Below are 24,120 nucleotides of genomic sequence, written 5' to 3' on the forward strand. Positions count from 1 at the left end.
TCCTACTACAAACCTGCTTTTGGAAGCCATGATCATATCCATCCACATCACATTCTTAAGTGGTGGCTTCTAGAAAAGAACCACTCATGTGGTAAATTTTTTTGTTTTGCTGCTATTGCTTCTTTTACCAAGCACATTAAACCTATGTCATTTGCTTTTCAGCCTTTTGGTGAAATGGAACTGTTCCTCTCTGTTATCAATGTCTAGACCTCACACAGTTTTGAACATGTTTAACAAATCTCCTCTCAACTTATTCTATGAAGAACAACTCCAGGTGCTCTTATCTACCAAGTAGCTGAAGTTCCTCATCCCTGGAATCGACTGCTATATTTTTGAACATTTCAACTCTACTTAAGTTTTTTTATATTCAATCATAGAATTGTACAAGAGGCACAAAACTATATTTAATAAATTTCACAAACATTTTAAAACAAAAAAAAATCATGCCTGAGATGTAGAAATTACTAGCTGGCTGACTTTCTGGAGAAGCTTACAACTGAGTGGCGTGTTAGACCATTTTGGGGAGCAGTTAAGAGTCAACCACATTGCTGTGGTTCTGGAGTCACATGTAGGCCAGACCAGGTAAAGATAGTACAAAAACAAAGTTGCTGGAAAAGCTCAGCAGGTCTAACTCTGTTTTTTCCTTCATAGATGCTGCCAGACCTGCTGAGCTTTTCCAGCAACTTTACTTTTGTTCCTGATTTACAGCATCTGCAGTTCTTTCGGTTTTTATCAGGTAAAGATAGTGGTTTCCGTCCTTAAGGGACATTAGTGAATCAGACAGGTTTTTGTGAAAATTGGCAATGATTTTATGGCCATCATTACATCAAGATTTTAGGTGAATTCAAATTCCATTGCAGGATTTGAACCTGAGTCCCTAGGACCTTATGTGGGTCTCTGAATTAATAGTTTTAATGATAACACCACAAGGCCATCACCGTCACCCAAAGTTATACCAAATCAGTCAAAACAAATTAAATACACAATGTTTAAAATGTCATAACATTTTAAAATAAATTAAAATTCTGCAAAACCGGTTTAGTAAAATACGTGGATCTTCAATTGATGGAAGCCCTCAAAAATTAACAAATCAGTTCTCATTGCAATGTATAAATATGGGTGGAGTATCACGATATGACTTTTTTGGAAAAGTCAATTTCATGCTGTCATCTAAGTCAGTGGAATAAGGTGATGTTACACAAATGAAAATGGGAGCTGTTTAATGATTTTATTTAGGTGTGAACTAATTTTATTATAGGTGTTATAAACACTTTAAAGCTTGAAAATATAACCAAAACTTAAATTCATTTATAAAATTTAATACTACTTCTTTTGCTCAAAATATAGCAGTTCATTCAGGCTTATACATGAACACTAGTGTTATTTAATTAATCCCACTTAGCTATTGCTTTATTAAAAATGAATTAGTGTTTGCTTTCCTGAAATTTTATTTCTATTAACATTAATTTCTTGGGTCAAGACTCTATCATTCCTTAGTTTCACCTTTATGTCATCAATCAGCAGCATGACGTCTTGGCTCATGTAAAAGTCACTCAAATCAAACACAATTGGATAGCACACAACTGTCTTTCCCAGAATTCTATAAAGCTGCAAGAAAAAGAGATACTTTTGGTTGAAAACTGAATTTACTGAGGAAAAAGACTTTTTACATGCAGATAGAGAATAAGTATGTTTTTATTCATGACACTGATATAAAACAATTATGTACTTAGATACATTCACACCGACATTAATCACCATATTAACATGGTGTGATAGACACAGGTCAACCGCCAGACTTATAAACCTATTACAGCTGCATTTAAATTAAGATATTGTGAATTCTATTTAGACACAAACCTTTCAGTCATACTTATTTAGTTACCTCAAGCAATTTGAACACTATTTAATTCTTACCTATTGAATTATATTGTGAAAAGTGAAACCAAAACTGAATGCATTTTAAGGGCTAATGGTAAGATTCTTAGTAGTGTAGATGAGCAGAGAGATCTCGGTGTCCATGTACACAGATCCTTGAAAGTTGCCACCAAGGTTGACAGGGCTGTTAAGAAGATGTACAGTGTTTTAGCTTTTATTAATAGAGGGATCGAGTTCCGGAACCAAGAGGTTATGGTGAAGCTGTACAAAACTCTGGTGCGGCCACACTTGGAGTATTGTGTACAGTTCTGGTCACCGCATTATAAGAAGGATGTGGAAGCTTTGGAAAGGGTGCAGAGGAGATTTACTAGGATGTTGCCTGGTATAGAGGGAAGGTCTTACGAGGAAAGGCTGAGGGACTTGAGGTTGTTTTCATTAGAGAAAAGTAGGTTGAGAGGTGACTTAATTGAAACATATAAAATAATCAGAGGGTTAGATAGGGTGGATGGGGAGAGCCTTTTTCCTAGGATGGTGACGGTGAGCACGAGGGGGCGTAGCTTTAAATTGAGGGGTGAAAGATATAGGACAGATGTCAGAGGTAGTTTCTTTACTCAGAGTGTAGTAAGGGAATGGAACGCTTTGCCTGCAATGGTAGTAGATTCGCCAACTTTAGGTACATTTAAGTCGTCATTGGATAAGCATATGGACATACACGAAATAGTGTAGGTTAGATGGGCTTCAGATTGGTATGACAGGTCAGCACAACATCGAGGGCCGAAGGGCCTGTACTGTGCTGTAATGTTCTATGTTCTAATGTTGTATGTAACTACGTTATGTTCACAATTGTTAAGCATGAAGTAGCGTTGAATGTTTTGAAAATTATGACAAAAATAAATGTTATAAATGTTACTGTTCCCTAGGCAAATTATTCCTTGCTATTATAGCCAAGGTTTATCCAAATTCTGGAATGCCACATGAGATTTACTACTGCATAATAAGCTTTCACAGTATTTTAGAACAAATGCCTTATATTATTAAATTTTGAATGTTATCACAATAAAGGAAACAGCTAATTTATTTAATTTTCTCCAATATGTTGAAACACTGACCTTTGATGTTCCAATGCATCCAATAGGTCTGTTTGGTCTTCCAGACAATTTAAGCTTTTTGTTAACACCGAGGTAGAGATAGGCCTGCAAGTACAGTCTTTATGAAAATGGATGCATCTCTAGTATTATGCCTCAAGTACAAAAATAAACATTTTTGCTGCAAAGTAACTACGTTTAATTCTAAGAATATTTAAACCTACTAACCTATAATTGATGCTAATAAAATTAGAAATGCCGTTATAACATTAAACTACAAACTAGGTTAAAGATGATTCCTTTGGAGTACAGAATTTGAATATTCATGCAAAGAGAGATATGTTGCCTAAACTTCAACTTGCACTCATCAGAACAAACATGAGGAAGGATCTGAATCTACCAGACAGGGTGCAAAGGTGATTCACTTTAACTATGAAGAGAGGCTGGAAAAACTTGGACTGTTTTCTTTGAGTGAAAAGTTGAGTGGAGTTCGAGTGGTTGGGAGATATTGGGTCCAGTGGTGGGGGAGGATTGGTTGTTGGGAACTGGGGATGGAGAGAGGGTTTGAAAAGGAATACAGCTGAGTGATATGGAGCATGAATATTGTGGAGGAGCTGTGGGTATTGGATCAGGATTACACACCATCTTTCCTTCAATGTACACACACACACACACACTCACACACACGCACACAATCAGAGCATGCCATTCGGCCTCTCAAACCTGCTCCATGATCTGAATAGAGTTTGTGTTTCAAATTTCACATGCCCATCTACCCTGATAAGCTTAGATTCTCTAATTACTAAAAATTGACCTACTTCTGCTTTAAAAATATTTAACAGCCTCGCCTCCACCACCTTGTAAGGCAAAGTTTCAAAGTTGCAAAACCCTCCAGAGAAAAATTCTCTTTGTATCTGTCCTAAAAGGGTGACCCATAACTTTAAAGTAGTGCCTCTGAGTTCTGGATTCATTCACACGACAAAAAATAATTCCCACAAATATATTGTCAAGACTATTCAGGATCTTGTATACTCAAATCAGTGACTCTTTACTCAAGAGAGAAAGCTAGCCAGTTTGCCCAATATTTCTTCATAAGGTGACCTGGAGATCAATCTACTAAGTAAAAGCTAAGTAATATAGATCTCTTTCTCTCTCCGCAGATGCTGCCAGATGCATTCTCCACTATTCCCTGTGTTTGTTTCAAATTTAACTGAAAGTTAAGAGTGATTGCCTTAATTTGAATCTCCCATCAAGAGGCTTTTAAGAATAATAAAATCTACCTCAGAGAAAGTAAATGTAACAGCAAGACCACATCTGACATTTTTTCTCTGTTTATGGCCAGCAAGACCAGATAGGTCAGGAACGAAGGCCCGTGATCAAGAACATGGGGACCAGCGAGGAGCGGAAGGAGAAATCAAAGGGTGAAGGAGATTGACGATAATTGTGCAGAGCGTGTGAATGGTGTGATAGTGCTGGAGGACAGGAGGCACTGAAGTGGGTACGGGTATCAGAGATTGGTCTGAATATCGAGTAAATGGCGTCCCTTGGATCAGTAGTTGACCTGAAGATTTATGTTGTGTCAGATTAAATGAAGGCATTGGATTGTAGCAGGATGCACTCTATGATTGTTTGTAGTCAGCAGATCTTAGGCTAGTCATGATTTGGTGTGGAAGGGTCACCAGGTGGTTTTCAAATCATAGACAGCGAATTATGGTAAGGTTAGCACACCAAGAGGGTTGGAGAGGTTATAACCTCTTCACAACCCTGCTTCCTGTAGGAACTTTATCCCATTTTCCTAGTTTCTCTGTGTTGTGAAAAGCCTAACTTCTGTACCAGTACCTCTGATGCAGCTTCATGTTTCCTCAAAAAGACTACCCCTTCAGAGATTGACAGGGTCCCTGACTGCTCACTCTTATTCTTGCATTTGTGCTCTCATCTTTTACCTTCCCTTTCAGAACCAGGAATAAGGTTCACCTTGTCTTCAGCCTCCACATTCAGCGGATACCCTCCACAATCTCCAACACAAGGTGACTGCAACCACATATTCCCCACCTTTTCTTTCAGTATTCCTAAGTGACTGCCCACTTTGTGACAATCTGATCCAGACCTTCATCATCTCTCAAAATAGCACCCTACCCATGCAAACACAGGAGATGCAACAGCAGCCTCTTTCCTCCTCCCTTCCCACTGACCAGTGTTTTAAACATTCCTTCCAGGTGAAACAGAAAACTAATCATATCTTCTTCAATAAAGGATACTGCATTTACTGTTTTTGACATATTTTTCTCTACAATGGAGGCCAATTAGGTGGCCCCTTGTGTACCACTCAGCTTTCAGTATCCTGGCATCATTATTTGTGTCCCATTGCCAATCTGACCTCTATGGTCTTAGCTATTGAAGCACAATGTAAAGGTTTGAGGAATAACATCTCTTCATTTGATTAGGTACTTTACAAATTTCTGGACTCTGAAATAAATTCAATAATTATAGATCATAAACTTTGCTTTCATTTACCCAGACAGCAGATTCTGTTATTATCACTCATATCTTCTCTAAACCCACTGTTTGTTTCTTCACTAGCCTTAGTACTATGTCTTTCATCATCATCCTTCTTGCTTTTAAACTTCTTTTGCCATCCCCACGAACAGTCCTTTGCTTTAGTCCTTCACAGAATATAACAGAAAAGAACAGACCATTGAACCCATTGTGCTTATGCTGGCCCTCCTAAGGAACAATTCACATACTGCCATTCTCCTACCATCACTGCATACTTTTGCTCTTCAGATACTTGGAACACTTAAGAAAATGTAGTTACTTTACAGCACAGATGAAGCCAATCTGTCCTTGACACCTGTACACCTACTGAAAACTATGCCATTCATACTAATCCATTAATCAGCACTTGGATCATATCCCTGGAGGTTACAGAACTTCAGGTACATATCAAGGCAACTTTTGAATGAGTTGAGGCTTTTTGCCTATAATGCTCCTTCATGCAGAGTTGTAGATCCCACCCACCCTTTGGGTGGAGAAAATCTTTCCTCATCTTCCATCAAATGAATGGAAGGATGTAATTGCATGGAGGCAGTTCAGAGAAAGTTTGCTTGATTAATTCCAGAGATGAAAGACGTATCTTTTGAGGGCAGATTGAGCAGTTTAAGCCAATACTTGCTAGAGTTCAGAAGGATGAGAGGACATCTAATGAGGGTATTTAAGATGCCAAAGAAGCTGTAGAGAGGACATACAGCAATCGGGGATGAGAAATCATAGTTTCATGCTAGGGAGTGGCAGATTTAAAACTGAACTGAAGAGTCATTCCTTTTCTCAAAGGTTCATGAATCTCTGGAATTCACTACCCCACAATCCAGTGGATGCTGGTACATTGAATACATTTGATAGGGAGACAGATTATTAATTAGCCATGGGTTAAAGGGTTATGGAGAGTGGCAGGAAAGTTTGATTGAATGATTGATTTATTGTCATGAGTACCAAAGTACGATGAAAAGCTTTGTTTATGACCAGTACAGGCAGATCATAGTAAGCAAAGACATACAGATCAAAATGACTTAGACGGAGACATACAGGTTACACAGCACAGGCCGTGCGCTAAGCAAGATCCCGTGAGCAAGATCAATCATTATTTGAGGCTACAGAGGCCACTCAGCAGTCTAATAACAGCTGGGAAGAATCTGTTCCTGAACCTGCTCATGCGTGTGTTCAGGCTTCTGCATCTTCTGCCTGACTGAAGACGTTGTGGGAGGTCATTACCGGGGTACAACAGGTCTTTGCTGATATTGGCAGCCTTTCTGCGGCAGCGAGCCATGTAAATAGAATCCACGGACGGAAAGTTGGCTTCCGTGATAGTCTGGGCTGTACACATCACCTTCTGTAGTTTTTTTTACAGTCCTCGACACAGCAGTTGCCATACCAGGCCATTATGGGCCCGGACAGTATGCTTTCAATGGTATATCTGTTGAAGTTGGTTGAGGTCCTCATGGATGTGCCAAATATCCTGAGGTACCTGAGGGAGAAGAGGTGCTGTTGTGTCTTCCTGACTGTCACATCTACATGGGAAGTCCAGGTTAGGTTATTAGTTGTCATCACTCCGAGGAACTTGACACCCTCCACCCTCTCAACCTCAGTTCCATTGATGTTGCTGGGGGCGTGTTCTACTTTCTGTCTGAACACAACAATCAGTTCTTTAGTTTTTCCAACGTTGAGAGAGAGACTGTTTTCATTGCATCACGTCACCAAGCCCTGTATCTCCTTTCTATATTTTGTCTCGTCATTGTTAGACATCTGTCCCACCATGATGGTGTTGGCAGTGAACTTGTAGGTGGAGTTCAGCCTGAGATGACATGAGCCATGATCATATTACATAGTGTAGCAGGCTGAATTGCCTACTCCTGCTCCTAGTTCTTGTGTTCCACTCCTTTTACCAACCACTTGAAGTCTACGCCCCTCACCACGGACCCTTCTTCAAATGAACAAAACAGATCTTTTTCACTCAGACTATCCAGGACTCTCTCAACTTTGTATACCTCAATCAAATGCCCCCTTAAAACTCCTCTGTTGCGAGGAAATAAAAACCTCAACCTATCCAAACTTTTCTCATAGTTTCGATTTTCCAATTCTGACAAAATCCACATAATTCCCTCCAGGCCTCTCCAATGTAATTACATTCTTTCTGCAACATTGTTACAAGAATCAGAAGCAGTGCTCAAGTTATAGTCTAATTATTATTTTACATAACTGTAGTAGAGCCATCTCACTTTTAAATATTATACCTTGACTTATAAAGGACAGTATTCCATTTGACACTTCAAACACTTTAACAACCTGTTCTGCCACTTTCAGAAGCTGTATACATTCATTCCAAGGTTCCTCAATCCTGTGGGGGTAGGACTGTCTGCCCTCTCTAGATGCTGCCATCTGTGTCTCAGGAAGGGTAAGCCCTATTATTCACATTTCCAGCAGCACCATTTCTGTCCATTGCTTCCATGACATTAGACTGTGAAGGAGCATCTAGTGGTGACATTCACAATAAGCACAGCCTAGCAACAAGATTCTGAAACTCACTTTGTTCAACAAAGAGAACCAGATCAACAGGACAATAAAGAAACAAATCAATACAGCAGACATAATAGGAACTGCAGATGCTGGAGAATCTGAGATAACAAGGTGCAGAGCTGGATGAACAGGCCAAGCAGCATCAGAGGAGCAGGAAAGCTGATGTTTCTGGCCTAGACCCTTCTTCAGAGATTGGGGAGGGGAATGGGGCTCTGAAATAAATAGGGAGAGAGGGGGAGGTGGATAGAAGATGGATAAAGGAACAGATAGATGGAGAGGAGACAGACAGGTCAGAGAGCAGGGAGAAGCCAGTAAAGGTGAGTATAGGTGGGGAGTTAGGGAGGAGATAGGTCAGTCCAGGGAGGAAGGACGGGTCAAGGGGGCGGGATGAGGTCGGTAGGTAAGAGATGGAGGTGGGGCTTGAGGTGGGAGGAAGGGGTAGGTGGGAGGAAGGACAGGTTTGGAAGGCGGGGATGAGCTGGGCTGGTTTTGGGATGCGGTAGGGGGAGGGGAGATTTTGAAGCTTGTGAAGTCCACATTTATACCATTGGGCTGCAGGGCTCCCAATCGGAATATGAGGTGTAGTTCCTGCAACCTTCGGGTGCCATCATTGTGGCACTGCAGGAGGCCTACAATGGGCATGTTTTCTGAGGAATGGGAGGGGGAGTTGAAACAGTTCATGACTGGGAGGTGCAGTTGTTTGGTGCGAACCGAGCGTAGGTGTTCTGCAAAGAGGAGGGGTGGGGCTGGGGAAGGTAGGTAGGATAGTGATAGGTGAGTGTAAGTAGGCAGTGGTGGGAGTTGGTCTGTGAGTTGGTAGGAGTGGATAGGTGGGAGAGAAGACGTACAGGTTGTGTCACATCAAGGAGACAGGGATGAAAGGGAGGGTTGATCATGGGATGAGGCCGGGGATGGGGAGGTTTGAAACTGGTAAAGTCCACATGTTGAAAGAGGACTGTCTACTGTGCTCCTCTGTCTTGATTTCACCACACTGAAACCAAAACCTTATTCATCACAGGTTATAGGTAAAATTTGCTTTTCAAACCCTGTCATCTAAGTCAGTGGTACATAACTGAAATTACTTTTTTCATGTAGATTAACTCATTGGCATTCAGCTTAAATTGGAGACTGCTTTAACACATAATTTCTATATCTTTAAAAAGATACGAGGCTAAATGTCTGGAAATGAAAACAAATACACAGCATTTGTTTAAATTAGCTTTAGCAAACATTAAAAACGTAGCAATTTAATACCAATGATAATTATTGCTTTTGTTGAATCAGAACACAGCTGTCATTTATCATGATTCTTAGGAGGTCAAGCGAGAAGTCGAGTCTCAATTGTATTGCAGAACAACTGCATATCCATACACAACTGAACATCTCCACTGTTCTCCAATAGCTATTAGCTGTCTGAATGCAATCTGCTTTACAAAAATTAGTATTTTATACTGTTTACCTTTGCAAGCTCTTGTTGAGGCCATATTTGTATTGGTTCTACTTGCTGGGGCGTTTGCGTCTGTATTCCATATGTGTTGAGAAATACTTGCAGGCTACAAGCACAGAATGCTCAGTGTTTAATAATAAAACACATGGTAGTAAAAATCTTGGAAAATTCATTGTCTGAATTTTTTGTCCAATTTAATAATGCTGAGATATAAGTTACAATTGAATTAATATTCTCAGTTTGTCAGCTATGTAATCTCTTGGCAAAAGAACAAATAAATACTGTAGGCGAGGCACAAACTTATAACTGTCTGCCTCATGGGCTCTGCATCACATACCGCTGGCTTTCTGCAATCAGGGCCACATGAACTACGACATCATTTTCTGCAAGACCCTGAAAGATGATGAAAATGGATAAATGTCAAATATAATGCAAATTATGAAAATATGCTATAAACTTTGAAATAGAAGGAAAATTTGTATAAGGGAGCAAAATCTACTGATGCATCTTATTGCTGATACGTCTACTTTGCAGTCAATGTAGTTTTGCTGAGAAAGCCATGTAACACTGTAAAGCTAAAACCAATTAATTTAACAAGTACCCAAAGGGGTTTACTGTCAACGCTATTTAGTATGATACATTACTTGCTTGATGAAATACATTCTTCTACACTACCAGTAAACATCAAAAGGTAGGGTACTGTATCTAATGGTCCAAAGCAAAAAAAATTGTGATATATTATGCATTATTCAGCAGATTTTACTGCAGCGTTAGAGATAAAGGTGCAGCATTTTAGGATTTTAATACGCTTCATACAGAAATTATTTCAGAGATGTTGAAGAAACTTAGTTGATAAACAATTGAAAATAAAAGATTACAATTATACTTTACATAATACTCTGCACAATATTGTTTGTGCAAAGACACAAGCAGCCAACAAATGATACTATTTGACCATCCACACTCCTGTCGAAAATTATTTATTATTATGTAGAATAAGAAGAACTGGCTATTTCTTTGGCTCATATTTGCAGTGTTTCAATAAATCCACAGGACAAAAAGGCACTATTTGAAAATCACTTGTACATATCTGGACATTTATTTGGCTGGAGGGGAGGGGAAGAAAAAATGCTGACTAAACCACTGCTGTGCAAACTCTAATGTATTTCTACTCATGTTATCATGATTACATATGGAGACTCCAAGTCATTAACCCTCTAGGTGAGGAGGGATGAGCTGGTTCCCTTTACTTGTTCATACATCTCCTCAACTGGTCACACCTAAATTAATTTAAAAAGGATTCCTTCCTTGCGGATGCCCTTTTCACAGAACAAATGAATTTATGTGTTGGAAGGAGTCAATGTAACCTGGCTTTTTAAAATTAACACAAGAGTTAGTCTATTAATTAGTTAACACAAAGGAAGTAATTATACACCAGAGATCTCCACAAACTATGAATAATTAACACACATAGACAGGGTTGCAATCAGATTTATACCTTTATTGTATATTACTGTAAGAGTAAACAGAAAACAATGTCTGTAAAATTTGGCTTTCTGCTGAAAAGAGGAAGATAGACCTTTGTTGTCTCTTCCTGTTACATATCTTTCTGTTTGAAGGTTCCCTGGCACTTTACAGTTGGGACATTCTGTGTGGCCCAACTAGGATTTTTCCAGACAGCAGTGAATTTACATAAGCTGTTTTTTTTTAATGGGTGTAGCAACCTTGTTCAAAAAACACATTTTGAAATTAAAAGTTAAAAAATGACCACAGTACTTCAGAGTTCTGATCTGTCGTCATGACACTTCTCCTGCAGAATGAAGGAAATGGGATTCCTTCTCCTTTCATCGCAAAGGTGGAAAATACTCAAATATATTAATCAACCAGCACACTCACATACACACATTCATTTTCCGAGCCTCCACCAAAATGAAATTTTCAATTCTCACAAGATCTTCTGCCATTTGACACCAGTGCAACCTTAGTAGAATTAGGGGAAATTACTCTTGAGCACTTAAAATCTCTGTCCCTTGAACAGCTAAAAGATTTAGTGAAGCAATTAGGATTAGATTATTCACTCAAAATCTAGAAAACCAGAAATTTTAAAAGGGACAAACAAAGTTTGAGAGGTGGAAACTGAGGACAATGAAACTGATAGCATAGCAGTAAAATTAAATTTGGAATAGCGGAAATTAGAACTGCGAGTATAAGAAAGGAAAACATAGAGACAACAGGGGAAAAGAGACAGCGATGGGAAAGGGAGGAAAGAACAATTTCAAAAACAGTGGAAGAGGAATATTAACCAAGAAAAGTTGAGTTGAGAAGCAGGAACCTTAAATGTGTCACAGTCTCAAGGGTGAAGTCAAAATGCTCATTTAATTCTGAAGTTTGAGTAGGCATAAAAAGGTTTTTTTTCCACTTTTGAGTAGGAAGAGACAAATGAATCTATGACAAGAAAAGCAAAAGCAGTTAAAGTGACCAGGCTAACATTAGCTGTCATTACCACAGAGTAGGCTTTTGAGAAAAGAACACAAGTTTGACTGAGAGTTACTGTGATTTTGAATCCATACAAACAGTGGCCACATTTCCCTAGGGTGAAGTGAGCAAGCATGTAGTGATACTGCGAAATACTGGGGCCTCCCAAACTGTCCTGCTGGGAAAAGGCATGGTCTTCCTACCAATTAATGCAGTAAGTGCTAATGTTGTGGTAAAAGGGTTCAAGGACAGTACGTGTCCATTTCCCCTTACTGGATGCATCTAGAGCTGGAGTGGGATCAGTGATCATAGGAGTTGCTCCCACTTTGTCTACAGACAAGTTTGACCAGTCCCTCAGTGATGACCTAGTGGGATCAAAGTTAATAGCATTCCTCTGGTCTCTAAGAAACCCACCACGGTCAAAGAGTCCAGACTGCCACAGGTGGTGGTGCCAGACATTTTCTCCAGATTATGTGATCGCATGGTTTATGGCCAGGCTAGTTCAGCTAATGGAGGCTGAGGTGGAGGCGCTCTGGTCTGGTTATGTGAAACCTGTTTCTGGGAGTCTACAGGACCTCAAACAGATAATAAAAAGCACTTCCTGGCTGGGTGCTGTATAATTTGATATACTGTTAACAATGCTAACTCAGGCTACTCAGACTGAAGCTGCAGCAGAAGCAGTTTCTGCATGTTACTATATTAAAATGAGGTGTTGATAAGGACACAGACCTGCAAAAAAGGAGGGATCCACCAGGTAGTTGTGCACTGAGACACCACAAGGAAATACGATGGCTAGCTCATGAAATTCTAATGGCTAGCCATGTCAGTATATGAGAAAACCAAGCCTGCACCAGCCAGTATTTTTATTGGCTACAGTTCCACAAGGATACAGTAATGTTTGCAGAACTGTCCACACCTGCCAGGTTGTGGAAAACCTAAACCTGCAGGAAGGCTTGTCCTTACCATGCCTTTTCCAGTGTTTAGGGAAACATTCAACAGGTGTTAGTGGACTCTGATGGTAGGATCCCCCACAGTTTAACACACCTATTTAAGCACCTAAGGAAATGCGACGCAAATTTGTCCTTGATCCACAAACACAATCCATCAACATTCTACAGTATTTTTATTTGTAGCTCCAACATCCAACCCAAACCAGTTAGTTGCTAGAAAAAGAAATTTTCCAAGTCCTAACTATTAATGACACAGTAACATCAGTTCTGCTACAGTGTGATTGTTGTGCTCCCATGCAACATCGTGTTACAGAAAATCATGCTATAGAAATAACGGGGCTTCTGGGAAAAGCGGTGTAAGAGACAGGCCATCAAAAAAAATCACTCAAAAGTCACTGAAAAGCCTAACTCAAAGGATAGCACAGTTTGAATAAATGCTTTAATTCATATCTAATAATGAAATAAAAGTTAATTTAATACTTTACCTTAAAAATGTCAAGATGTCTTGATGGGGGAGGAAGTCTTGAGGTTGCTCTGTTGTTAACGCAGGGGTTTGAGGGTCAATGTCATCATCATCATTATCATCATCACTTTCAGATGCAGTTGTGGTTGCAGGGTTAGGGCGAAAAATGATTAATCCAGAAGTACATGGCTGTGGTTCACTGTCTTCTGACAGTTTCTCGGGGGTTGGCTTAAAAAAGACATCCAGTTTTGCAGGCTATGCACTTTTTCAACTTTCATGAACGAGCTGTTCATAGGCTGCCAAATAAGATCTTATTCCATGAACTGCTACCCTGCTCTGTTCTGCACTGTAATCATTGTCCTCTAAGAGCTGCAAATGCTTCTCAATTTCCCTCAGGATAGAAGACAAAACGGAAGTGAAAATCTCTCGTGGTACTGCATCCCGGACTTCTTCATCTCCAGCTTCCACTTCCCCCTCAGCGACAAGTTGGTTTAAATCAGCTGTAGAGAGGTCTTCACAGTAGGACTCAAGCAGCTCTTCTAAATCCTCACTCTCCACTTCTTCAAATCCACTTGCTTTGCAAGATCAACAAAATTTTCTTTGATTCTTGGGAGCTCCTCTCTTGGATCAAAGACTTTAAAATCTTGAAAAAGCTTCTGCCAAACTGCATGCAAGCAGTCCTTACCGACATCAACTGAGGCCTCCAGGATAATATCAACTGCATTCTTGATGTTAAAGCTCTTCCAAAATTGAAGAACACTGTCCTCATCCCTCTCAATGGTTGTAATCACCCTCTTAAATATGGCCCTTAAATAATAAGCTTTAAAAGCTGCCACTGCACCCTGGTCTATGGGTCACATGACACTGACGCAGAGACTCTTTCGGTGTTAAGGTTGCGCATATTCAAGACAAAACTTGCAAAACAATCATGAGATGCCAGCGCAGACACTTTTTCAGCGCTAACACTGTGCATGCTCAGGACAAAGCCCATGAAATGATCATGCGATGTTGATGCATACTCTTTCATGCACTGATGGAATCACATTGTAGCCAACACAAGTTCCCGTTTTAGAAATAGCGTTCGTCTGTTTGCCAATTGGCAATTATAGGCAATTTCTGCCACCGGAACACGCATTATGGTAGAACTGACTGTATTTGCATTTTGTTTAAAAGCTATGAAAAGAAAGGCAAAACTTGGGTAGAAGTTTAGGAAGTAGTTATTAATGCAATGGACTTCCTCAAGCAAGTTTTTGAGTACAGTCATAGGCACACAGCATGGAAATAGACCTTTTGGTCCAACCAGTCAAAGCCAAACATAATGCTAAACAAAAATATTTCCATCTGCCTGTGCTTGGACCCATATTTCTCCAAGCATTTCTTACTCACGTATTTATCCAAATGATTTTTGTTGTAACTGTACCTGCATCCACCAGATCCTCTGGAAGTTCATTCTGTACACAAACCATTCTGCGTAAAAAAGTTGTTATCCATGTCTTTTATAAAATCTTTCTCCTCAAACCTTAAAAATATGTCCTCTAGTCTTGAAATCTCCCACTCTAAGGAAAAGATTCCTGTCATTAACCTTATCAATACCCCTCAAGAGTTTGAGTAGCATTCAAAGAATTTATTACCCTATTGAAATGGCAAATAAATGCAAAAAGCTATACACGTGCAGCTATGAAGAAGTTTACTGAAGGGCCCCAAAATCTTACAGCTATCTCTGATGGAGTAAATGCTGATGGAGATCTCCAAACCTACTGTATAAAATTAATGACCAATCTGGGTGACTAGGCAAATAAAATTGCAACACTGTGTTATCTCCAAGCGACTCAATAATAAAGCAGGGCAATAATCAATGAGAAAATGTGCTTCTATCAGTTGATTTTATCAGCTCCATCAGAATCCATCACTTTTCATAGCCTAAGCTGTAACAGGTATTTACATCAAGTTTTCTTTTGAAGGAAATAATCCTTTAACACTTTGGTTAAATTGCTATGTTTAGACCGTATCAGAAATTGTATTGATAAGATAGATAAAACAATAGCCAATTCAAATAATTATACTCTATATTTTCAGATACAACAACTAAACTGTCATCTTCAACTTGCAGGGATATAATGAAGAAGGCAAATGTTATGTTAGCATGTTACAAAGGGATTAGAGCACAAGAGTAAAGATGTTTGACTACAGTTATACATTCTGCTGATGAGGCCACCCCACATCCCTCCATTAGAGTTATGTATGCAGTTTTGATTTCCTTATGTAAAGAAGGTCACACTTGCCCGAGACAGAGTGCTGCAGAAGCTCATTACACAAGTTTCTGCAATGAGGGGCTATTCCCCAGATTTAGAATGTGAGGTGGTCACTCAAACAGAAGATTTTTAGCAGGCTTACCAGCAGAGATGCTGAGAAATTGTTCTCCTGGCTGAGGTATCTAAAACACAGGCTCAGTAGTTTCAAAAGGTTTGGCCTTTTAAAACTATAATGTGCAGAATTCATTTAATTAAAATTTGCTTCTACAGAGAACGATTGAAACTCATTTGGTGAGTATATTCAATCACAGGTTGATTTTTTTTGGGAATTACGGAATATAGATATGATATGGGAAGGTGGAAGAGAGGTAGCAGGTCAGCCATAATTTTACTGCATAGCAAAGCAAGTTTGAAGTGACAAATGGCCTCCTCTTGCTCCTATTTCATACGTTCTTAGAAGCTTTTCACTAACAGAACTCTGAGGTTGTGGCCATGGCCGGATGAGAGGCTACTAATCACAGCTCTCTTTCTCAGAGAGTGCATTCAGTGCTTGACAAATGTTTGCCATTTCTTGGAAGTCAGTTCATTCATCTTGTCTTCACTACTTCTAGCCTATTACCACAGTCTAACAAAAGATTATGTGTGTCAATCCTTCCCTGAGGTGATGGCAGCTGGCATGGGGTAGACTGGAACAGGAGAGGTCAAGCCCCTGTAAGGAGGACAAGCTCAGCACAGCCAGGTGCTTACTGACTGTGGTGTTGAATTGTTAACTGTGTTTCTCTGTTCTTCTACTTTTTTATAAGAAGGAACTGTAATGTTTTAACTTTTTAAACTCTGTTTCCTTTATTTTTCTGCTTCATACCAAGATTCTTAGTTACGTTTGTACCTAAGATGGCGCCACAAGTGGCGACTTGTAAACTTTTCACTCTACTCATGTGAGGACATGTGATAATAAACCTAATTCATCTCTGTGAAAGAGGAAGAGAAGTAACAATAGTGACAGAAACTTCACCAGCAGCAGCACCAGATTTCTTCATCCTATCGCCACGTCCATGAAACCATTGCTGACTGTTGGAAAAGCCCATCGGGTTTACTACTGTTCTTTAGGGAAGGAAATTTGTCATGTGTAATAAAACCAAAAGAATTGTAGATGCTGTAAATCAGGACACCTGGATTAAACTCTTTTCCAAGGGAGAAAATTAGTCATGGGCATTCTTTGAAATGAGGCAATAGTGGTATTATCTCTGAAGTGTTAATCCAGAGACTCAGGGACCTGGGTTTGAGTTCCACCATGGCAGCTGGTAAAATTTGAATTCAGTAAATATCTAGAATTAAGAGTCTCATGATAACCATGAAGCACTGCTGCCTCACAGCACCAGGGACCCGGGATCAATTCCACCCTCGGGCAACTGTCTGCATGGAGTTTGCACGTTCTCCCTGTGTCTGAGTGTGTTTTCTCTGGGTGCTCTGATTTCCTCCCATAACACAAAGATACGCAGGCTAGGTAGATTGGCCATGCTAAATTGCCCATAGTGTTCAGGGATGTGCAGATTAGGGGGCTGGTCCGTTGGGATGCTGAGTGTCTGTGTGGACTTGTTGGGCCAAAGAGCCTGTTTCCACACTGTAGGGATTCTATGATCTTTGGTCTAATCCATTGCTGGTTGTCAGAAAAACCCATCTTGTTCACTAATGTGCTCAAGAGAAGGAAACTGCCATCCTTACCTGGTCTGCCCTATATGTGTTTGACTTATAACTGCCCTCTGGGCAATTAGGGATGGGCAATAAATGCTGGACTAGCCAACGACACACTCATCCCATGAATGAATAACGAAAAAAAACATTAGACCCTTAAATCCAAATTTATTGTTGATGTGGATTGTTATTGTCAAATCTTACCATCTGCCATGTCTGAAATTTATTTGTTCACAAATGGCTTAGATGCTAAGACATCTTCAAAGGAAGTTACATTAAATTAACTCCATACGCCCGACTCAAAATTGTGGTTAGGCCGGTAGCAGCTCTTAACTGATCAATAATTGGCTGCTAAAGGGACTTCAATTGGAGCAGCTTCCTAACTAAAATCGTGAACAGTTTGGGGATAGTGACAGGGTCACCATGGTAATCTTGAGCTCTGTCTGCAAACTTGCCAACAGAGAACCATAAGATTCTGGCCCAATCTTCTCACAATGTTTTGGGACCTGATGAGACAACATCACAACAGTAGTATCAGATATATACTGCAGATCAAAAGCATGTTTGAACATTTGCCTGATTTTTATATTCTGTTTGTTGTAGCATGAGACCAAATCACATGCATAATTGCTATAGCTATAGCTAGCATTTAAGGCTTTATTTTTGGCTGTGCTATTACCATGCCAACATCAGATGTTCCTTGGGTAAGCTCAGAAAACAAACTTAGAAAGGCACTGAATTTTGGGTACCATACAGCTACTTTTTGTTTGGCTGCCAATGAATTTTTCCTCAACTGCATTTGTTCCAGTCACTGCATATTGGGAGGTTGCAACATTATGCTGTTTGAATAAAAAAGCAGCAGTGCACACAAAAATAAACTTAAAATGCTGTCTACAGTGCAGTTTGTTCAAATCTAAATATCGGTATGTGCAAGTGAAAAGATTAAAGGAGCTAGGCTGACAACTGCACAAGATGTATAAAGTGGTAGCAGCTTCAAAATCTCAATATTCACATATTTATTACGCAAACATGTGAATTAGCAGAAGCTGGTCTGCTCTTCAATAAGATCCTACCTGAATGTTCCAAATTCTACATTCCTAACTATCCCCGATAACCTTTGATCCCTTGTTGGGCAAGAACCTTTCCCTTCCACCTTAAATATATTCAAGTGCTCTTACTCTTGAGGCAAAGTTTAAGGTTGCACAACCCTCCGAGAGAATGAAAATCCTCGTTTATCCTAAAATAGCGACACCTAATTTTGGACATATCATTAAATGCCTAATGGATCTTATTCTTATCATAATGATAGGATAACAGTAAAAGTAATGATTAGACAATATTTCAAATTTATATTGATAGTTATAATTTTAAATTTCTCCCTAAAAATATGCTTTATAGCTGAAACTTCAGTGATAATTGTGCCTTTAATCTTTCCACAATCCTTCCTCCTATATTCCAACAACAAACCGCATTAATATAGCAACTATGAAACAGTGAACCATCGCAATACACTCATGAGGAGCATTACACGCCAAGTATGACAGTTAAGAGAGATGATTAAAAAGTTGTTTAACGTGGCAAGTTTTAAGAACTGTGAATGAGAAAAGCAATGAAGACAGGCAGAAAGGTTCATGGAGAGATTTGAAAAGCTCATGACCAGTGTAGCCAATAGCACCTCCACCATATGTGCAGCAATTTAAACTGGGGATGCCCAAGATGCCAACATTAGAGCAGTCCAGAAATTTTGGAGGGTTGTGCAGCTGGAAGTGATTACAGAGATAAGGAGGGGAAAGACCGTGAAAGGATGTAAAAATTTGGATGATATTTTAAAAATCACCATGTTGGTCATGAATGTAGGTTAGCAGGCATAACAGACAAGGCACAAGCAGCAGTTTCACAGAAGATCAAACTTTCATAGAGTGTACAAGGTGTGAATCCCTATGGGATTAAAGATGTAATATTACATTCCTATACAGTATTACCCTTTATCTACTGTGTGCCGCAGTGGATTGAATGGGATTTCAAACCTGTTTGACAGATAAAACTAAGAATGTGGGATGTGACACCAGAAGCTGGATCACTGAGGGTCTTCTTTTCTTTGAAGCGGTTTAGATTTGCGGTTGCTGGTGACAGAACTGGATCTCATTTCCAGGAGGGGTGGAGGGTGGCAGTCTAGATCTGTCTAGGGCTGAGTAAAAAGCATGACGTGAGGGAGGGATAAAGCATTACAGCACCTAGAATGCTTTGAATACAAATTGTATAATAATTTGGTTTGATACCAAGTTTATTGTTGAATATTGAGGTAGTAGAAGTATTGAGAAGTTGGGAGACAAAAATTCAGCACTGAGGAGTTGGCAAAATGATGAGTCTCATTTTCATTGCAAGTTTGAGAAATTGCTCACCAGGCGTTGAGACCATCGCTATTTTTCTCTTACTTTTCTCATTGTTTTTATTTTGGAACTGTGATGTGAGTTGAGGTTAAATGGTGAACTTTGAATAACTCGTGTTTTAAAAGAGAGAAAAAAAACAAAAGTAGATATTATCTGTTCGTAACCGGCCTGGAAGTAATGGAACTTAATTATATGGCACTGAGTATTGCTATGCTCAAGGCTGGTGTCTTGCTGGACGTTGAAATTGTCAATCAAGGGACGCCTGGTGCTAACCAGCCAACCATAGATGTGTTGATTGGAAAAAGAAAAAAACATTCTGACTGGGTTTTTTTTGCAGAAGATGATGAGCAATTTGGGAAGCTCTTAGGCTGGTCGCTCTGTTTTGCTGTCTCTAGTTTTCTCTCGAATTATCAAGTAATTGAGTGCTCTGACAAAAGAATCTCAGACTGTAAGAAATAAGTAAATATTCATAAGAGGCTGCTGAAATTGTTTGTACTAACTGGTGACTTCAAATGCAAGCAAGATCTTCAGTCTATGTAAACAATTCATTGTCCAAGGATGTCATGAAGTCCAGGTCTATCACTGTAACTGTTTAATTGAACTGCATATTAGAATCTTTTTATTTTCTTTCCTGATTTATCCCTCGACTGTCTTGGTCTGTGAGTCTGTGTATACATGGGTGGGGGGGGGGGGGGGGGGTGTTACTATCAAAGAAGAACGTGATAGATTGTGAATATTAACTATAATACCTTGTTATTTATCCTTCACCAGCTAAATTTGTATCATTAACAATAGAGTGTTTTTTTTTCTTTAAGTTATAACATTGGTGTCCAAGATCTGATGTTTGTAAAGTGTGGTTAACAACAACTGGACAATTTGATGGTCATTAGATATTTCATTTTCAATTAAATCAGTGATAGAGAGGCTGTTTCGGTTTGGTTTGCTATCCACGTGTTGTAACTCTAGGTTTTACTGAAACACAAAGTGATGCCCACCAGTGCAACCAAAGTCAGTTCTCCCTCACAAGTCAAGTCCCAGTGTTGCTATTGGTTTTCACATCAAACTTTCAAAAAGTTCCAAGTGCCCTAGAATTTATCTTGGATTGGCCCTTTTGCCCAAATTCTGCAAGTGCCACAATAAGTTGAGAACATTCAAAGTCTTTATTGCTCATGTTATGCAATGGACCTTAATGATTCACACACACCATACATCATATTTTCCATCATCATGATGCCACTGATGACCAGCCAGCAGAGGGAGAAGCTTGCCTTGTGCACCAACCCAGTTACGAATATAGAAACATTCTGTTATGTCATCATAGTCTTCACAGGAAAGATCGTGTTAGCAGTGAAAGCTGCCCATACATAAACAGGTGATGGTTTACAAAGCACTCACTGCAACCAACAGTACGTTGTTTGAATTGGATAGCACTCCCACTTGAGGATACAGAACAAATAATCAATACATATGAATCATCAGCTAACCTGTAAAGACAAGCTGAGAAGAAGAAAAGTTACACAGAGTAGAACATGGGAGGTCAGCCAAGAACATGTTAAAATAGTCAAATCTAGACGTAACAAAGGCACAGATGAGAACTTCCATAGCAGGTAAGCAGGGAGAGGGATAGTGGCATGCATATTATAGAAGTCAAAATGGGCATTATTTGGGATGGTGAAAATGTGTGTTTAAAAGTTCACTGGGGCAGGGAACAATCTGTCCTGGCATCAGCTGCCAGGGAGAGTAATGGGGTTGACAATTAGAAAGTGCAATTTGTAGTGGGGAAGACATTCATACATTCCAGCATAATCATGTTAAACATGCAGAAAATTTTGCTAAGATTAATGTAATAACTAGCGGTATTTTGTGCAATTTGCTATTTATAGCATTTCAGGAAATTTGGACCCTCAAGATTTATGTCCATTGTTTTGTGACATCATTTGAAGCTCTTGATAAGTAAAATGTGATTATGTCTTAGTTTTGCAAAATCATTCGCTATTTAACTACACGTTGCATTCTGCAACACATGCATTATTTGAATTGGCAAAATATTTTGCGACCAAAGTTTAAAATCAAAACAGTAGCCAAAAAAGAGGTCCGGTATACCAGAAGGTATTAAATACAAGGAATACTGCATTCATCACAAAATGTAGTGTTAGCTAATCAACTACATATTTAAAGAAAAGCATATATTTCCACAGTAGAGATGTTTCATGGATTAGCACAGTTGGCCAATCTTTCAAAATATAATGGCACCTCGACTGTAGTCGTACATTATCCATTTACTCATTTTGGGAACATACAATAGAACCAGAAATCTTAGAACTGACCAAAAATAGCTGAAGAATCTATGCTCGGCATGGTCTAGATTTAGCGAAACGAGAGGAGCAGGTTTGCCTTCATATAGATCAGTGCATGAGTTTCCAAGTTTATAAGATAAAGAGATGCCATATGGGCCAAACCAGTGGGTCAAAGGGCACCACAGAATAATGTAGGTGCACAAAGTGGATCTTACATGCTGAGTTATCAATTGAATACCAATTATATTGCACAATTGCAAAGAAGGGTATTATAGAGGTCAGAGATAATGGGAACTGCAGATGCTGGAGATTCCAAGATAATAAAATGTGAGGCTGGATGAACACAGCAGGCCAAGCAGCATCTCAGGAGCACAAAAGTTTCAGTTTCAAAATCTCCCCTTCCCCTACTGCATCCCTCAACCAGCCCAGTTCGTCCCCTCCCCCCACTGCACCACACAACCAGCCCAGCTCTTCCCCCCCACCCACTGCATCCCAAAACCAGTCCAACCTGTCTCTGCCTCCCTAACCGGTTCTTCCTCTCACCCATCCCTTCCTCCCACCCCAAGCCGCACCCCCCGCTACCTACTAACCTCATCCCACCTCCTTGACCTGTCCGTCTTCCCTGGACTGACCTATCCCCTCCCTACCTCCCCACCTACACTCTCTCCACCTATCTTCTTTACTCTCCATCTTCGGTCCGCCTCCCCCTCTCTCCCTATTTATTCCAGTTCCCTCCCCCCATCCCCCTCTCTGATGAAGGGTCTAGGCCCGAAACGTCAGCTTTTGTGCTCCTGAGATGCTGCTTGGCCTGCTGTGTTCATCCAGCCTCACATTTTATTATCTTATTATAGAGGTCAGATGCTTTCCTGCAGGAAATTGAAAAAAAACTTGGACGTTGATGAAATTGTGATGGTATTTCTTGTTCACATGTGCACCTATTTAAAGCTCTCACCACAGTGGTACTAACTGAAGAAAACAAATCATGCCTAGTCTTCAATGTTGACTTTTAAAAACCCAAGAAAACACTTCTTACAAATGTGTATGGACGGAAATCAAGCTCTTAAATTTATATATAAACTATTACTTTAAACTTCAGATTTCAGGTGGCTTCTTGGGATTATGAATTACTTTTGATGTAATCAACATTTAAAACATCAGTTAACTAATTGTCTTTTGGCATGTTCAGTTAGCACAACCACAAATAATTTATTCTGAAATCTATTCAGCAAAATGCTCTTGCAAAGCGACTGGCATTGCCCACCAGCATATTTAACACCAATCTGTTAGTCATCCTTTTTCAGGACACAGTAATTCTTCATTACCATCTTCTACACAGTAGTACATATGCCTCATCAACACCAAAACACGAAATGCAGTGACAACAGTCATGCAAAATATGCTTTAATAATAAATGTGCTGATTTCACAAAACAGATTTAAAAATTATAAACTGACCTGTTGCTCTGCTTGCGCAGCCAAAATTTTACTAACTTACATTTGTACACATTCCAATTCAGAGGCTTTGAAACACAACAAATGACACAAAACCCTTTAGGTAATTAACTAATTCTCAATGAAACAGAATACTCATGGTACATGATTATTGAAAACTCTGAGGTAAACCTTAATTCAAAAACTAATCTTGTTATATTATTTGAAATAACAGGTTTCACCAGCAGACTTGGTGTTGCAGCACTCATATTTCAGCATTACATGCTTGAGCATCTGCAGTGGAACGATAGCTCACCCATAACTGCAACAAATCTGTGACACTGGAGGAGAGGAAAGCATCTGAGGATGTCATCTAACGACCCTAATATTAAAGATAGTGCAGAAAAACGGAGGGAGCCAAAATCCAAGCTTCTCCCTCTCATCCCAAGGCCAAGGTCAGCTAAAAATTAAACAAAAACAATGTACTGCAGCTGTTTCTTGTCCAGAGTATTTACTTGTCAGTCAACAATTCCTAATCTACATTAGGAATTGTCCAGGATTGCCCACGTAAATGCAGCCATCGAGAAGGCAGAACAACACCTATTCTTCCTCAGGCGGCTCAGGAAATTTGGCATGTCTATTAGGTCCCTCACCAGCTTCTACAGATGCACCATTGAAAGCATACTGCCTG

General features: G+C 39.6%; 1 protein-coding gene across 5 annotated transcripts in view; it reads right to left on the bottom strand.

Moving 5' to 3' along the window:
- The window catches only part of phkb (phosphorylase kinase, beta), a 238,112-nt gene that overhangs the window by 60,861 nt on the left and 153,131 nt on the right, over window positions 1–24,120 (bottom strand). For all 5 annotated transcript variants that reach the window (XM_048546675.2, XM_048546671.2, XM_048546672.2 and 2 more), the window contains 4 exons: window positions 9,818–9,873; window positions 9,493–9,586; window positions 2,988–3,071; window positions 1,504–1,608 (listed from right to left, as the gene is read on the bottom strand). In XM_048546675.2, the coding sequence (XP_048402632.1) occupies window positions 1,504–1,608; window positions 2,988–3,071; window positions 9,493–9,586; window positions 9,818–9,873 (339 nt within the window). The remainder of the gene's footprint in view (window positions 1–1,503; window positions 1,609–2,987; window positions 3,072–9,492; window positions 9,587–9,817; window positions 9,874–24,120) is intronic.

This window comes from Stegostoma tigrinum, chromosome 16, assembly GCF_030684315.1.
Source record: "Stegostoma tigrinum isolate sSteTig4 chromosome 16, sSteTig4.hap1, whole genome shotgun sequence".
Taxonomy (NCBI): domain Eukaryota; kingdom Metazoa; phylum Chordata; class Chondrichthyes; order Orectolobiformes; family Stegostomatidae; genus Stegostoma; species Stegostoma tigrinum.